We start from the raw sequence: 18,622 nt of genomic DNA, 5'->3' as shown, positions 1-18,622 counted from the left end.
TTTAATAATTTCGATATCGCAAATAATGTGAACGACGATAAGTGAAAAGAGATGGAAAACTTGCGAGATTTTTACATAATTTATTTTGACAAGTTGCAGTCTTTGAGAGAAGAAATATGACGAAATACGACAAAATGTGACAATATGACAAAAATACTAAGCGCTTTTGGAAGAGAGAAAAATTAGAAATACGTTCGAAAATCCGTGGACGAGACGAGCTTCAGAATAATTTGAAAAATTGCTCTCAAAACCTAATTGTATCTTGAAAAATGCGGATACTCAAGTTTAGATTAAGTGTCCCGGCAAGAAAGGGCGATCGTACAAGATGCCGGCATACTTCTTGCCAGTGTAATACATCTTTCGGGACATCGCGATATTTTGCGGACTCTCTTCCAAAGCCGGGGAGAATTCCATTAAATCTTTCTCAGCATATTAGCGATTCCACGGAAATCCATTTGTGGGGAAAAGCGACTCCGCCCACGACATTTCGCGGTACAATTGCTCCGCTTATTTTGTCGGACGAAAACTTAGCAGCTGCGTCTCATCGCGAAGGGGGGGAGGGAAAAAGCGAGACGGTCGATGGTTTACAAATCGCGGCGAATCGACAGGGATCGGTTTGTAACGCGTTATTTCACGAAACGATCGAGCAAGCTCATCCGCTGTAAATTCATGAAGCATCGATTTGTCTCACCGATGAAAGGGAGGGGGTGGGGGGACGCGTCGCGGTGACTGTGCTTCGTATTTTCGTATTCGCGCAAACGTACGGAAATAGTCAAAGACGTTTCCTCCGCGCGAAAGATCGATGGAGGCGCCTTTTTTTTCTCGCGAGACAATCATCCGTTTCAATAAACACGCGTGCTACCGAAACGAAACATTTATCAAAATACATGTAATGTAAAAAGCAGTATAAAAAGAAGAGGAGGATGAAATATTGAAATTTTATGGAGATGGAAATAGAATAAAGCAGCGTTGAAAAAATGAGAATTTATGCGAAAAGTAATACGTAATGAGTTGAAATTTAAGATTTCAGGGGACAGAGACGGAAATAGAAATGGAATAAAGCAGCGTCGAAAGGAAACAGAATGAAAAATAATGCATAATGAATCGAAATTTAATTCAAGATTTCCCGGAGGGGCGGGATAAAAGTGTCCAATTATAACGGAACATTAATTTGCGATTAATGGAGAGCAAATGAAATTTGAATAAATAAATAACGAATAATCGCCGAAATTTTACCGAGCAATTTTGAAATTTTGGTACAAGTGAATCCTGACAAATGACGCGGTGGTTCCGTAAAGTTTTTCTGTAATCCGTGATTATCGCCGACGAATTGCTTCCATTTATTAGCGTCATAGCCGATTGCAGCCGTTTCTACGAACTCGTCCAATTAAATCCCCTAATACCTCTAACAAGCAAAATCATTACAATCGTTCCAATTAAGTTTCTTGATATCTTTAACAAAGTCACTTCAGGCGAAACTGAAACAAATAAATCCGCCCACTGCAATGGTTTCAACGCGGATCATGATGTCATCGCAAAATTCGTGTGTGTTCGTATTAACGGCGATTCCATCAAATTCGCAATAAAAGAATAAAAGATTCATAAAACTTTAAATATCTTTGACATTTAAATTTTTCTCAAAAAATGAAAAATTATATATTTTCTTGAAGATAAAAAAATTAAATATTAAAATTTTAATTCAAACTTAATTATATTATTATATTATATTATTTTATTATATTATTAGTTTTATTTATATATAATATATTGTCTTTAGACATTTTTTTTCTTAAATTTCTGAATTTTTGCTTACTTGAAATGAAATTATATTATCCTTGATAAATAGTGATAGCGGCTAATTTCTCAATAAAATTTTCTTAATTAATGAAACGTAAGATGAAGGAATAATTTTCACTAATTTTCAATTAAATTTTATTATTACCTTAATAAATAATTTATATTGATTTCAATAAATATAAATAATTTATTTTGGTAATTTTGATTCATGTTTATGAGAATGGATTATTTTATCGAGTTTAATTTATTTTTCATCTCTTGAATCATTTTTATAAATCCCACATCTCTCTTATTACTCGTGTAATTAACGTGAAACGTTATATTATTTTATTATATTATTAGTTTTATTTATATATAATATATTGTCTTTAGACATTTTTTTCTTAAATTTCTGAATTTTTGCTTACTTGAAATGAAATTATATTATGCTTGATAAATAGTGATAGCGGCTAATTTCTCAATAAAATTTTCTTAATTAATGAAACGTAAGATGAAGGAATAATTTTCACTAATTTTCAATTAAATTTTATTATTACCTTAATAAATAATTTATATTGATTTCAATAAATATAAATAATTTATTTTGGTAATTTTGATTCATGTTTATGAGAATGGATTATTTTATCGAGTTTAATTTATTTTTCATCTCTTGAATCATTTTTATAAATCCCACATCTCTCTTATTACGTTGCGGAAAAATGTCCTTTAGTATTTTGAATATTTATCGGAAAAAAGAGACAGAAATTCTCGCAAAATTATCCATTCAAATCTATTCAAATTCGATTTCGAGTTATTAGTATATTATATTTGAGGTGCAGATAATGGTCTACCATCAAATAGTACAACTACACTGAAATCATCTGTTTTTCAAGGTCAATCAAATCTGCATAATTAAATCATTTTTATTTCTCCTTAAAACTCTTTCTCCCCATCGACCGATATAATTGCTAACTTCACCCCCGGAGCTATTCTATCCATCCGTGAAACATCAGAGATCTTGTTGCTCCGAGAAGTTTCTTCTTAATGCATCTATGGATTCTGTTCAAAACACGAGGGATTTTCCGGCGCTTCCTCCTTCTCATCCACCCCTTCCTCCTTGTTTCCCCCTCGGAAGGGGAAGAGCTCGCGAAGTGGATTTCCGGTGTTAGCAGTCGAGTGATCGAGTCGGGGAGTCTTGCCATCCTCTCGCGAGCATCCGGCAAAGTCAATCGCGAATACTTTATTGTATCCCGGTCCGCTGGCCACTTAATATGGAAGGAAAGCGATGCTCATCCGCTCGCTCATCCCCCTATCTATTCGCGACCAGACGCCATCGAAGTGGACAGTAACATATCGGTCGTGCATGCCACGGATTTCGGTTCATCATTATGTAAGTCTCGAATCAGAACCGCGCCCCATCCCCCTTCCTTCTCTCCTCTTGACCCTTTCGAAGGCTCGAGAACCTTCGAGCATGAATATCCGTCTATTCAGCCGATTATGTTTAGCCGCAGTTACCCAGATATCGCGAGAGGAATCAAAACGTGATCCATGTGTTAATGGACCGCATCCTTAACCGAGCTTCCCGATCGTGCGATTCGAAATACATGCAAAGTTAAGATCGTCAATTGATTTTCAAATCTGCGCACGTTCTCTGAGAGAGAATCTGCGATTTAATAGAATCGTGATATCTTTATAATTGAAATCACTTCCCAGCAAACACCACATAACAGTTATACAGGGTGAGTTTTTTATCTGGAGACATCAAAATATCTCGTAAAGTCTAAAAGATACGATAAAATGTTTCAGACAAAAATTGTATGGTTTCAGGGGGGACATAAGATGGTGCCATTAGTTTGACCTTAAAGAGTCACCTGAAGATCAGGTGAAGGTCACCTTTAACTTTTTAAATGGGACACCCTATATGCTTTTGCATATTCTTGTAGCTCATCTCAAGAGCTTTCCAAAACACTATAATTAAGTTAGTTTTCATTAAGTACTTTCCGAGTTATGAGGCTTGAAATCATTTCTTAATTTTACATAAACTGTAAAATATCTTGTAAAATATTCATTTTTCGATTATCTTACCTGAATATTTTATGTATAAAATAATGAGAGGAATCAACTGGTGTAAAGAAAACACATAGTTATTTTTAAGAAAAAATATGTAATTTGCAATTAACAATTACATATTTTTTCTTAAAAATAACTATGTGTTTTCTTGACACTAATTGATTCCTCTCATTATTTTGTACATAAAAGTATTAAGGTAAGATAATCGAAAAATGAATATTTTACAAAATATTTTACGGTTTATGTAAAATTAAGAAATAATTTCAAGCCTCATAACTCGGAAAGTACTTAACGAAAACTAACTTAATTATAGTGTTTTGGAAAGCTCTCGAGATGAGCTACAAGAATATGTAAAAGTATATAGGGTGTCTCATTTAAAAAGTTGGAGGTGACCTTCACGTGACCTTCAGGTGACTCTTTAAGGTCAAAACTGATGGCACCATCTTATGTCCCCCTTGAAACCATACAACTTTTGTCTGAAACATTTTATCGTGTCTTTTAGACTTTACAAGATATTTCGATGTCTCAAGATAAAAAACACCCTGTATAACTGTTAGTTATAATTTTCCACTCAACAATATAACTGTTACATAACATGTAACAGTTATGTAACAGTTACATGTCATGTAACAGTTATGTAACAGTTACATAACATGTAACAGTTATATTGTTGAGTGGGAAATTACAACTAACAATTATATAAATGTTACTTGGTGTTTGCTGGGTTAATTATTATTTGTTTATTCATGATAGAAAATTTGTCTCGAACATGTGTAAATTTGATGATCGGCAAACAGCGTACGAAAAAGTTTCCTTCAAACACATCTAATGATTTGAGAGAATTATTTGTTAACCTAATCTCGAAGAAAGGTTATCTAACCTAACCTAACCTCGATGAAACTTTCATGCAGCTCGATAATAATGGTCATTCAATTATCGCGGACGAGTAAAGGAAGAAAAAAGATAATGTTTTCGTCTCTCGAAACGTGTCGAAATGTCGATTATTGCCACGGGGTGAAAAGCAATAACCGACACGCGGCAAAAAAACGAACGAGTTTTTTCCCGGCGCTATATATAAAATTTGTCTAATGGTTTGGAGCGACCGCTATTCCTCCACTTCCCTTCCTCCATTTCCAGAGCGATACCTCCATTCATCCCGCCTCCCCCCTCTCTCTCTCTCTCTCTTTCTCTCTTGATCAATCTTTTTTTCTTCTCCTTTCCCTTCGCGTCTATTTCCTTCTCCTTTTAACTCGCGCGCGATCGTCGTTTCCTTTCAGCGCAGAGTTTTGAAAGAACCGAAAATAAACGACGTAACTCTCGTAGCTCTCGACGGACGTCTGCAACTTTCGCCCCAGACGATACTTTCCGCTGTTTCTCGTCATTGTTGTTACCGGATCTTTGTTTCCCGCGTATTTGAAGGAGCTGTCGATCCCGCTGCCGGGGCTCGCTCATGTGGTTTTAATAGATCCACGAAGTGACGAAAGTAGGTTGCGAAAACGGATAATGGATATTGATGACTTTCGGCCAAAATGGCTCTGCGACACGTCGATGGATGCTTATTCGAATTAAATTTCTACTAGAGATTCTCAAAGTCACCTGAAACTCGAGGACATTCGGGATTCGAGAAATGTAGGTTTCAACAGCTAAAATGCGAAGAAACTCAAGATATCTCGATAAAAAAAGGACTAAATAATATTTACGCATTTTTCGAAACGTCCAACAAATTTTGAAAATGAAAGCAATTTGTAACAATTAATATTCTTTGTCATCCTATATATTTTATACTCAAATAAAAAATTGCGACATAACTTGCAATTTATACGCACATTTTTTTCTCTTCAAATTCCGCTTTTTATATAAATAAATGATGTATGCGATGCGATGTATGTCGATTAAACGGAAGTGGTGGCAAAGTGGCAGAGGAAGATGAACGAGGATAACTTTCACGACACGAGCCATTAGACGCACCCTTTGAGGGTGAAAACGAACGCACACTTGTACTTTATGAAGGTCGAGAAAACGCACGGTTTCGCCTTCTGACGTAACAAAGCCAATATCTCTTGAACGCTCCTCCTAACGTCCTAGTTAAGGGTAAACTTCCCCGTGTGATCCGAGCTTTTTTCCTCTTTAAAGAAGAAGATTGACTGTCATTGGCAGGCTTCTTTCCCAGGGATCTCACTTCTCGAACTTTTCTAATAAAGCAACGATGTAATAATACATTTTTTTTTATCAATCGGAAACTTTAATGGCGATATCGATCAAGTGATAAGGGCAACCGTAACGACTTGTAGAATGTGAAAGCAATATGTCATAAGAACATAAGATGGGGCAATTGCTGTATTTCAGCGTGTGTCGATTCGTCGTCGTCGCGTCTCGAATGGCTATCTTTATCCTTAGAGCGGAGTGATAAGACGTTATTTCTTTCTGCCAATAACACATTGACGTTTCGCGAAAAAACGCGAGGGAAAATCCAACTGAAGAGTTTCGAAAGAGACCGAATCCTGCGAGCTGAGTAAGAGCTCCTGCCATATTTTTTGACGTCTTCGAACTTAAGATCTTCCCCAGGCTTCTTATTCTAAAACTCCGAGCACGAGACCTCTGAAAGTTCTCTAGATCCCCAGATTTGTAAAATATATATAACGGTCGAAATTAAAGTTTTCAATCGCAATATAAAACGCACGAGATTTAAGAATCGCGTTCTTTATAAAAAAAACTCTCATTCGAGAGACGCATAATTTTTGCACCCCTAATCGAGAGCGGATCGAGGGAAAAAAGTTAAAGTATATTTTACAAACTTCAACAACGCATTTATTTAAGGTGACGTGACACTTCCGACGTTTTTTCCCGCGATGTTAATCATCTCTCATTTACTTCCCCCTTTCTCCTTTCCCCTCAACCACCCCTCTCCGAGATTTATGCCACCCTCATCGCGAAAGATGGAAAAATCGGCCCCATGCGAGCGTTTTAATCTGAAACCGCTTGTGGCACGGTTGGTAAACAAAAGTTATTCGCGCGGCGAATTTCGGCCGCCGAACACGCGAAAAGCCGCGGTCGAGCGATGAAAGATGTGCCGAGGCCGCGAATAAATCGGAACTGTCCGGTCGCGAGTTAAAAGGGTTTCTTGTGTAAAATATATTCGCGCACTCTTAAATACCGAAATTTTCACGGGGGTGGGATCTACGCGGATTCCGGAATCTTTTCTTTTTTAGAATTAAAAATATACGAAAGATTGTAAGTTCCTTCAATAACCGATACATCATGTTCCAATGAGACACTTTTTATAAATATAATTTTATTTTTAAACTTCGTTTATAAACTTGGATTTTCGAAATTGCAAGAAGATTGATGTTTTTAACGATAATAAATAAACGTGAAATTCAGAACTTTTTATCAAGAGAGATAAATATACATATTTTTGCTTTTAAAAAATCTACAATAATCTGCAAGTATATCTACAAAATAAAAAAGGAAATAGAAAAGATAATCTAAAGATCTCTAAGATAATCTTTAAAAGATAATCTAAAAGATAAATATTAATAATTTAAAAGGGTTAATAATTTAAAATTAAATATTTAAATTAGTAGAAGAATTTAAATTAAATTATTAATTAGATTAATAATCTGAAAGTTTTGGAAATGAAAAATATATCGGTGGATTGAAAAAATTACAAAATAAAAAAGGAAATATTTAAAAGATAATCTAAAAGATAAATATTAATAATTTAAAAGGGTTAATAATTTAAAATTAAATATTTAAATTAGTAGAAGAATTTAAATTAAATTATTAATTAGATTAATAATTTGAAAGAGTTTTGGAAATAAAAAATATATCGGTGGATTAAAAAAATTAACCTTGGCTAAAGTATTTTTCCTACAATTATTTTACAGCGTTAGTTAGATAATGATGATGCATAAAATGTCGGTCGTTTATTCTATTCATTTTTAGTCCTATTCCACCCAATTTCATTGCTTATATAAATGTGCATGTGCAAAGGAGAGAGAAAGGGAGGTGACATGAAAATGAAGGCGAAAAATATGAAGCAGAAGAGGCGGGGGCTGGCTTTCAGCGATTCCCGTGGCGCTGTAAAATATCGGAAAATTCATTAATGCTCGATCTACGGGGCACAGTCGAATAAATCTCGTTCTCTGGAAAGCAATATGGCGTACCAAATATGCGCGTCGACCGTAAGAAAGATCTCAAATGCTAGCCTTCTCACCTCGATATTCAGATTTGAATCGGGGTGAGCGCTCTCAGACAATCCGCGGGGGATAAAAATCGCAGCAAGAGCCTGCGGAGGATCAAGGCTTATCTTTACATGGAAGAAACAGAGAATGGCAAATACGCCATCGAATTCAATTGACGTTTGATATTTGGCGTCGGGATCTCAGGACGGGGAGGCACTTTTCTGAGGGAATTAAATATTTCTCGTCATATTTCAAAGGACGATTATTTGCCTTCCATTAATTTGGACTCAGAGACGTCAAATTTTCGCTTGCGCGGAAAGCAAATTCATGCAACGTTAGCGGAATAAATGATTTTTGCGTGCACTTTTATGCTTTCCTCGACTCGCGGAAATGTTCCTACTTGCGAGGGAAAAAATGTAATTTAGGCGAGAAGAGGAGACCGCATAACATTTTTTCAACGTTTTTTATTTAATTCAAATCTTAGCGAATAGATTTGTTCAATTTCAAATAATTGCGAGTTTTAAAAAAATTTATAATTGGAATTTTTATCCTAATATTTTGATCACGATTGTACTTAATTTTTGAAGTTAAAAAACAGCTTAATCCCAAACCTAATAACACGATCGCATCTTGCCAAGCGCATTCGCATGAGAGGCGAGCAAAGAGAGAGAGATCTAGATTTAGGTAAAAGAAATCTTAACAAGCGAGAATCACTTGACATTCGAGAATGAAGTATATGTGTATATGAATGCATCGTCGATATAATTATACGTAGTTTGACGGGGTGCTAAGCCTCACAAAGCGCTTCCAAGTACGTGCTTCCTATCCCTCTCCTCGCCCTTTCCCTCTCCCGGATAAAGCGCGGTAAAAGAGAAATTGGTCTCGTTGGAATCGTAGAACGACAAGGTTGTACAAAGGCCCGTGCGACTTTCCCGAGTGCCACTCGTGCACACGTTTTCCTCTCCACGGCTCGAGCTCCCGAGTCGGGTTCTACTAGACGAGGCAGTCATCAACGCGCGTTTTATTCCAAATTCAATGTGTCTTTCGCAGATTTAATAGTAATCCCGTGATGCGTGTAATACTAATCTCGCGTCTGCCACTCTCTCCATGTGTCCGTTAATAACTTGAATATGTATATGTGTACTCGACATGTTGAGATAAAGGTGGAACAAAATTGGAATCTTGAGTGAACCTTCTCACAAAGGTTCATATTGTGTAAGGGAATAAAAAGACATAGAATAACTCTAGAAAATCGAATATGTTGCTCGAATGAGAAGCTATTTTGCGCTGGCGATTATCGCAATTCGAAAGGAGTTTGAATGAAAAGAGCATAATTATGGGATTTTAAGGACACGCAAAAATACAAAGGAAGCTTTTGCGTACAAAATTTTAAGGATCTTTCAAGTTTTATGCCTGAATTTGAATTTAGCGAATTTTAAACGTCGATCAGCTGATTAATCATAAACGTAGAACTTCGCGGAACGATTTGCAGTCCTCGCGATTAGATTTACCCTTCAATCTATTTTCTACAAATGACTACTCGCGATTTGGATCTTAGGAGATACGCGAGCAACCGCAATTGCGGTAATTGCGGAATCCTCGAAGCAAGCAAGCCAGCTTCAAGGGGTTAATGTCTGCCGAGAAAACGCTGAGGAAATCCAGTGCTGCTTATCTTGTTTATCAGAGGGGATAAGAAGTGCTCTCTCCAAACACAGTGATAAAAAGATTAACCTTGTCTGCGCGTTGGAGAGAAGACGGAGAGGGAGAAACGAAAAGTCGATTATCCTCGTGCGTAGAATTTACCGTATGTACTCGACCTAATCTGCAAATCTCGCACAAACACCATCAACCGTAGAAAAAAAAAATATGTAGATAACGTCGGTTTTATATAATATTTTATATAATATTATTTCGCCGGCGAATATATTTTTATAAACAGGATCGCGCGATTTGATTCGCGTCGAGAGAGAGAGAGAGAGAGAGAGAGAGAGGCGCGGATAAAATTTCAAAATCGACGCCAAAACGGTAGGATTTCGATTCGAAATGCGTATTCGGTATTCACAAAAGGGAGGTCAGGAGGGGGAAGGGGAGGGAGCGATAGGATAGGAAGGAGGGGAAGAAGAAAAAAAAGTGAAAATGCACGGCTCATGGCGAACGTATCGCTGCGTGAAACAAGCGAGAGAGCTGACACGGTGCGGTTTTTGCGAGCGATATCTCACAACGCACGCAACAACGCGACCCCCTCCACTCTTCTCCCCCTCCGCGCCCGCGTTGAATTCGATTTGGAATTCTTGCAGATATTTCCATACGCCCGGTAAATGGCCCGGCGACGCGAGTTTAACCCACTGCGGGCCGGACCGACATTGTAAAATGTTGAATGCGTCGCGAAGAGAGGGGGTACGAGGGGGGCAACGGGGGGAGGGGGCCGATGGGGGGGAGGAAGGGCGAGAAAGGGCGAGGAGGGGCGAGGAAGGGCGACCGGAATGAATATATACGGACGCGGGGGTGGGAGAGGGAGGGGGCGGGGACGCGAATAAATTTATAACGCGCACGCGAAAAGCCGTGGCCCCCGCGCCACGTGATCGTTCCTTCCATCGTGACAGCGGCCGGCCGGTTCGGCAAATCGATAGCAGCTGTTTTAGCGGAAAAGCCCGCCGCGGAATCCCGAATGCGCTCGCATAATCGCGAGATCGCGAGGCGGCTCATCCGATCTTCTCTTTCCACCCCCATCCCTCTTTTTTTTAAAAAAAAATCGAATTTATTTCTCTCTCTCTTTTTCTTTCTTCTTCTATCTCTCTCTATCTCTATCTATCTCTATCTCTGCGCTAGAGCGAGAGAAACCCGAGAGAGTTTCGATTCAATGCCAGGTATTTTGATTGGAGGTTTATTCCGCCCGCCCGAGTTTCGAATGCGAGGATCATCGCGTTCGCGGATTATATATGTATATACGGAGTGTAAAATATTTCAGTCCCTTTATGTTTGCCTCTCGTTGGAACGGAAAACTTGGCGGTTGTAAGAAGACCTTCTTTTTCCACTTTCCAAGGGCGAGTAGCCAGTCGCGGGATTGATAATTTCCCCCGAATCGACTCGAGTCGCAGCGAGTGATTATTAAATTAAATATGGCGGCAGTTTCTCCCCCGGACTTGTTGTAACTCGAGGTAACCTTTTAGCCGACGATGAGATTAGAGGGACAGAGTTGGATTAAATCGCGAACTTGGATTTCTTAGGTTTCGATCGAATTCCGTGGGGCACGGAAGCGAAAGTCAGTCCTCGGGTTTCGTAGATTGAATTTGCTACTGCGGTATCAAAGTCGATAACTTCCGTAACCCACTAATACCATCGCCGTTAACAACGAAACTCCCGGTTCGTGTGATCCCTCGCACTCACCCTCAGCCTGATGAGGAGCGTAGATGTTGAGGTACAGACAGTCCTCGCTCTGGTTTCTCAAGTACGGCAGGTGCCTCTCCAGGTATTCGTACCTGCCTGGTTTCACCTCTTCCCGAAGATTTGGCAAGACTTGCGGGCAAACTGGGGCGAATTCCTGCGACTGCCTCACCCCTCGCCATGGTTGCGGTGAGCGAGGCGGCGAAAACCTGAAGGATCCCACCGGAGGCTCCGCGTAAGGAACTCCTAAAACACGTAAGAGATTGCTTTAGACAGATGGACCCTTTTTGCCTCTAATATTTAAATCTATTGCGTTATTTAATACAAGCGACATTTCTATCACGCAATCAATTCAGAAAAAATTAAATTTTTTCCATGTTCTTTTTAGATATCTTTTTCAAAAAATATTTATTTATTTATTTATTATGATGCAATTAATAATATATCTTTAGTAATACAATATTTTTATTTTTTCAATTAATATAAAATATTGTATATATCTTTTAGACGGTTTTTAAAATTGTATTTTAAATTTCATACAATTTCAATTTAATTAAAAAAGAACTTTCGTCGTCTGATAAATTTTAATTTTGGTAAAATTTTATACACATTGTGGTGGGGATAAATAATGAATTTAAAAATTTTTAATTGATTTAAAAATCATTCTAAGAAATGAAATCCCTCAGCGATTTTTTGCTTCTTTCTCGATATATTTCGAAAATCATTCGGGATATCAAAAAATGTTTCATACAAAAGTTTTATCGTAAAAATATCTCTATTTAATCACATAAGTAAAATTTTGAAAAAATAATTTTCAAAAATTTTTTTTTGGAAATCTGAAAAAAATTATTTTATTCATCTATTTACTTCCTCTACGGGTATGTAAGGTTTCAAGTTTCAAAATCAGAATTTTCCAGTTCCCTTGTGAGTCGGAAATCGGACACAAATTTCAAGATGGAGAAAAAAAAACATTTCTATACATATATATCTCTTTTTTTTAATTCACTTATCGTTACAAGGTTAGCACGCGTCTTGAGCAAGAACTGCTTCGTCGAACGCGTTTCACTTTGGATGATTACCAAGAGCGAGCGGCGTAAACTCGCCTTTGGATATACAAAGCGATGCACACAGATGCAACTCGACGCGTGGCGATGCGACTTGACGGACGCGAGGCGCGTACAAGGACCGAGAAAGCTAAAGGGGAGACGGCGGGTAAATATCTGTTCCCGAAATACACGAGCGTACGCTCTCCTCGTTTTGGATCCTTTGACGTATCGGGACTCTCAAAGCGCGGATATGCAGCTGCCAGGAAACTTTTGCTCACTGACCGGAGCCGAGTTTCCTCGGAGCATCGAACGTTATCGGGATACCGTTATAGTAGATTATTGCATATGGAATGTCGACTAGTTTAGCATCTCCGTCGGATTAAACGATTATTCGATCGATATGAATAGTTTCATCGCATTTTTTTTTCGGCAGAGGAAAAAAGTCCGCGTTGTTATTTCCAGCAAATGTCAAACACGATAAAATCACTTAATTAAATTAATCGACATTTCTAAATTCGTCGAGAAAAATTAAATTTTTTCCAAGTTCCTTTTTAGCAGTAATAAATATGTACCTTATTTTGGAAAAAGAAATTTATTTAGTATGCAATTCTTTAATAATTAATATCTCCATTTTTTCTATTAATATAAAAATGCCTTTCACAATTTTAATCGAAAATCCATTCAAATTTCGAGATGAAAAATATTATATAAATATTATATAAATGTTATATAAATATTATATAAATGTTATATAAATATTATATAAATATTATATAAATGTTATATAAATATTATATAAATGTTATATAAATATTATATAAATGTAATATAAATATTATATAAATATTACATAAATATTATATAAATATTATATAAATATTATATAATTTATAAATATATTTTCTTATTTTAATTCACTTATTTTAACAAAATAATTAATTAATTATCATATGATAATTCTTAACAATTAAACATGGCTTACCGAGAAAGACGTCGACCAGCTGCAAATTGTGATTGGTCCTCGGTTGGACTACCATACCGCGCAATCGGCCTTCCTTGACGCGAACTTCCCTCGTCATCCTTTCCTGAAGATCGTGAAATCGCTGATGGTAACCGTACTGACTCCGCGACTCGTGCAAGTCGCGGTGCTCCGTAAGAATTTGCGTGCAGGCCAACAATAGAAGACCCAGCAATTCCATTCGCAACATCTTGGACATTTGCTTCGCGTTCGTGGATACAAGCACGGCACTTCAAATTCAGTTTAACGCCTCGAAAATCGTCTCAACAACATTCATTAACGCTTGGAAACGAACTTTAATCAGACCTCGAGATTTTACTCTACGATATTCGCGAGAGTTCGGTATCTTTGAGATTATCACAAGACACACTTGTTAAAAATTCATAAAAAGGAGGAGAAAATCTCACTTGACACTCGGGCTCTCATGATATGTGTGTGGAGAGAAATTATCGTCAAAAAGTACCGCAACCTGTCTTAAAAATCTCGCGACGAGTTGGAGGCAACGCGCGACAAGCAGGCTGCGACGAAGCACTCGCGATTGAAGTAAAAATAATTTTTCCGGCTGCCGTCAGACCGGATGCGAAGGGAACGAACGGGCTGGCTCTTTCGGCCGTCGTTGGAACTTTTCGCTTGGGAGCTTCCGCTGCCACGCGGAATTGTTAGAAGTTACTTTTCCGCACGTGGAGTTCACATTTTCGTGGCTGTCGGTCGATTTTCCGGACGCCCCTCGATTTTATTCCAGTTACAGTTCATTGCAAAGTTCAACATGACATCTCCCCTCGGACTCGTTTTAACGCCCGATCGGCCAGAATTGCTCCGTCAAATATGCATTTCATATTCAGCGCGATCAACACATAATTCTCGCTCTCTTTAGATATACAGAAAAAAATTTATTATCAATTAATTGGTTTTTTAGAATCTCGCATAGATTTAAAATTAAAAATGTAGACGTGCATAATCGAAGAAGCGAATCTCTATGAAAATTTGATCGATATGTGTCAATAGTCGTACAATTTTTTCGAATTAAAAGTTGAGTTCGACGTATTCACGATGATTTCGTGATTAATCCTTGCGTTATAATGGGTCGCTCAGAGACCCACCTCTTTTTCATTTTTTTCAACTACTTTTTTAACAACAAATATCGGGTTTTTTATTCCTAAAAGGTCCCTAGAACATCAACAAGTATAAAAAGAATTAAAGTTATTAATTCTTAATTTCAAAGATACCATAAATAAAAACAAATAGTTAAAATTAGTACTTTTTCATGGAAAAATGCATTTTCCACTAATCTATTACGGAAATCTGTTATAAAAATCAAAAGGATAATTTTTTTATAAACTTAGTACACTAAAGGATTTTTCAGAATTTTTTACTATGTTATTTTTATTATTAATTCTTACATTATTAATTCTTTATACAAAAAATACAATATTTTATATAGAATTAATAATAAAAATAACATGGCAAAAAATTCTGAAAAATCCTTTGGAGTGTTCTAAATTCGTAAAAAAATTGCCCTTTTGATTTTTATATTATAATTATAATTATAATTTTATATTATATTAAATACAATGTTCTATATAAAAAATACAATATTTTAAATACAATATTCTATATGACAAATACAATATTTTCTGTACGAAATCCAAACTAACAATTGTACTTTCTTAAAATTTTCTCTTTGGTGGTTTTTTTTAATCCGAATCTAAAAGAGAAAAAAATATATAATTTTTAAAATTTATAACTTTGCTGTATTGAACTTTTTGAAATTGAAAATTTTGGATTCGACCAAACAAAACCCAGAAAACGAATTTGCCAGAATTTTAGATAATAAAAAAAAGTAATAAATATATAAAAAAATATATAAAAATATATAAAAAAATATATAAAAAAAAATACATGATTGAAAGGGTCAAAAATCGAGATTTATTCGCGATGATTTCGCGATTAATAGCCACATTGTTGGTCATTTAATTTCTCGAAATTTTCTGTCCGCTAAATTTGCACGAAGGGACACGCACGCGTTCCTTCAGTGCGCTTAAGCTTAAGAAAGCACCGTCGAGCGAGAGAGGAAACAAGCTGACACGAGCGAGGGCGATCGAAAGTCGCTGGAAAGAGAGAGCGAGAACGAAGTTTACCAACAGGCGACGCGTTCTATTTGGGGCGAAGAGTACGTGCAGTCGCGCGAGTCGTCGCTCTCTCTTGGTACGTGCGTTCACCCTTGTTTGTCCCGCCAAGAATATCGCTTCTAGAGGACATCGTCGAGCGCGCGTTGGACCTCTCTCGACTTACAGCATTACCCGTCAAAAGCTCCAACGCTAGAGCCGCGTTGAACAAAAAGCACGGTCGGAGAGAGGCGTATTAGAGGGATGAAATTTAATTGAATGTAATTTTCCCAGCACGTCTCTTTTTTAATTCGACGAACAAACTCGTTCTCGGCGATTTACATTTAGCGCGCAGAAAGCTATTTTTAGACCAAGTATTTTTGTGGTGTAGCGGAGAGGGATTTTGCACATAAGAAGACATGTTCGTATACGAGGGCTTCGGATACGACGAGATAAGAATTTAAAGAAGAAGATTCGCGCGTTAACTTGTCAAACGACAGTCGCAATCGATCATATGATGCATGTTTTCCAACATTGTGATGATGTAGTTTTAGTTTTATACATGAACATCTCTCGTAATTTGGACGTAATTTACATCGAATGAGTGACATTGAGTTCAAAACTAATCTGGGAGAACGCAAAAGGAAAAGAGAGAGAGAGAAAGAGAGGGAGCGACCAACTAAATCCAATATTTGTGACATTTAAAATGACAAACTTTGAGGAATTTTGAATACGCTGTGCAATTTTCAGATCATATTAGATTTATCTGAGCTTATATAGTCAAAATTTCGAGCTTCTCTTGATATAAAATTTTCACATGAAAATTTATGGAGGATCTAAAAATCATTTGATTTTAACATTTTAACATTTTGATAATTTTCTTCATTTAGAAATTTTATTTAGATTTTAACTAATAAAATTTTATTTAGATATTTATTAATAAATTTTATTTAGATATTTACTAATAAATTTTATTTAGATATTAACTAATAAAATTTTATTTAGGTATTTACTAATAAATTTTATTTAGATATTTACTAATAAAATTTTATTTAGATAATAACTACTAAAATTTTATTTAGATATTTACTAATAAATTCTATTTAGATATTAACTAATAAAATTTTATTTAGATATTTAATAAGAAATTTTATTTAGATATTAACTAATAAAATTTTATTTAGATATTTATTAATAAATTTTATTTAGATATTTATTAATAAATTTTATTTAGATATTAACTAATAAAATTTCATTTAGATGATTATTAATAAAAATTCTATATTTATCTCGGAGACTTTGTGGAATTTTTCATTAAATCAAAATCTGTTTTTAAGGTAGGTAAAAATGGCGGAAAGAATTAATTAATTTTCACGCATAAAAAGATCCGTGTCTCTTAAATTACACATGATGCCCTTCTGTTTTTAATTTTACTTGCGAGATTTTTCCCATACATAATTATATACAAGCGACATACGTATATGAGGAATTCTCGGAGCGAAATAAAAATTGGTAGCGTAAAAATCTTGAGAACGCACGCGGAGAAAAGTAGCGCAAAGTGACGAGATCTTCTCGGAACTTTGTAAAAATTTCTGCTAGACGTTTCGCACTCGTAGAAAACTCCCCGCGTTATTTTTAACGTTGACGATGACAACTATGGAGCCTCCTCGTCGAGCGGAGCCGAATTGTACATTTTCGCGTCGATGCACGCTCTTCAGGGTGTGAATTCGCAATAACGGTTTGATGGGCTAGATGTGTTGCCACCAGGCGCGCGCAAAACTATTACTTTTTTATTTATATAACCATCTCAAATAGAGAGCGCATATCTATTAAATTGTTTTTTTCGCTCCATGTTTTCTTTATGAAATAGTAGATGTATCGAAATTTCGAAGAGAGAGAGAGAAAGAAAAAGAGAGATATTTTATGCATCATACATAAATCAGATACATAGTGTGTTTGAAAAAATTTCTATTTTTATATATTTCTCCATCTTTCTATTTATTTTTGTATCTTTAATATTATTTTTAACGAGCTCAGCTTTTTTATTCCGCGAGAGTGAAATATAAAATATTTTTGGCAAACTTTTATATTTCCTTCTGTACAGATGTGTGTGTTGTTGAGGGATTAGGGATTGAACGAGAGAGCGTAAGCGATTATTGCAGCAAATCCTATTTTGCCGACCGCTTGTTGCGGATAAGCTTATAGGAATTCACCGCATCCATCATTAATTCTTCTTTTTACCTTCGTCGATGTTTATGATAGATTTTTCGAGAGGTGAGAAAATACCGCCACGTTATCACGCTCCGGTTATTAAACCCCTATTGTACCTCTCTCTCTCTCTCTCTCTCTCTCTCTCTCTCTTTCTTTTTCATTTAGGAAAAAAAATTCTATTTAATAAATTTTGTACAAATTTTCCCTCGGTAAAATATTATTTCGAGTTATGGCAAACTATTATATTGTTAGGATTTCTATTTTTAGATCCTCGCTTTATGAAATAATCGAAAATTAATTTGTTTACCCTCTTTTGCACGTTCCACAAAAATTCCAACGACAGTAAATTTCACTCGCGCGATTCGCGATAATATTTTTTCCCTTTGATAAATCTAATTTTAATTACACCTCTCGCGCACAATCGTATCGTCACATTGTCACTGTAATTTTGGCGGTTCGCAAAACATGGCGAGAAATAAAATTTAGATTTTCGCGATTGTTGGATAATCGAGCGCACCTAATTCCTTTCTCTGTCTTTTTTCTTTCTTTTATAGAGGCGATAAAAGCGCGTGTTGTCGAGAAAGCTCGTTTTGTCCCGGCGAATCTCACAAGCGAACTGAGCCAGAAAGCGTGCGAGAAACGTTTCTAAAATTAAATCACGAGTTTTCGAACGAAGCGCCGCCAGGGCGAGGCGAGTTTCAAGCGGAAACTTTCGTTTTCGATGGAACCGTTCTCGTTGTTCGAAATTTTTCCGCGGATCTGCATCTCGTTGACTGTCGTCTAGATACGAGGAGAAGGATACTTGTACCGGATCCTTGTTTGCTCGTT

At 36.3% G+C, this 18,622-nt stretch overlaps 1 protein-coding gene across 4 annotated transcripts in view; it reads right to left on the bottom strand.

The window, feature by feature from the left end:
• The window catches only part of LOC145968085 (uncharacterized), a 59,367-nt gene extending 40,970 nt beyond the window's left edge, over positions 1 to 18,397 (bottom strand). For all 4 annotated transcript variants that reach the window (XM_083093325.1, XM_083093326.1, XM_083093327.1 and 1 more), the window contains exons 1-3: positions 18,102 to 18,397; positions 13,443 to 14,346; positions 11,418 to 11,660 (exon numbers count right to left, since the gene is read on the bottom strand). In XM_083093325.1, coding sequence (XP_082949451.1) covers positions 11,418 to 11,660; positions 13,443 to 13,677 — 478 coding nt within the window. In that variant the 5' untranslated portion in view covers positions 13,678 to 14,346; positions 18,102 to 18,397. The remainder of the gene's footprint in view (positions 1 to 11,417; positions 11,661 to 13,442; positions 14,347 to 18,101) is intronic.
• Between the last annotated feature and the right edge of the window lie 225 nt (positions 18,398 to 18,622).

The sequence above is a fragment of the Camponotus vicinus genome, unplaced genomic scaffold (genome assembly GCF_025532165.1).
Source record: "Camponotus vicinus isolate PSW18456_S1 unplaced genomic scaffold, iyCamVici1.0 SCAF_3, whole genome shotgun sequence".
NCBI classification, from domain to species: domain Eukaryota; kingdom Metazoa; phylum Arthropoda; class Insecta; order Hymenoptera; family Formicidae; genus Camponotus; species Camponotus vicinus.
The sequence above is the reverse complement of the archived record's forward strand: the minus strand, read 5'-3'. Positions and strand labels throughout refer to the sequence as shown.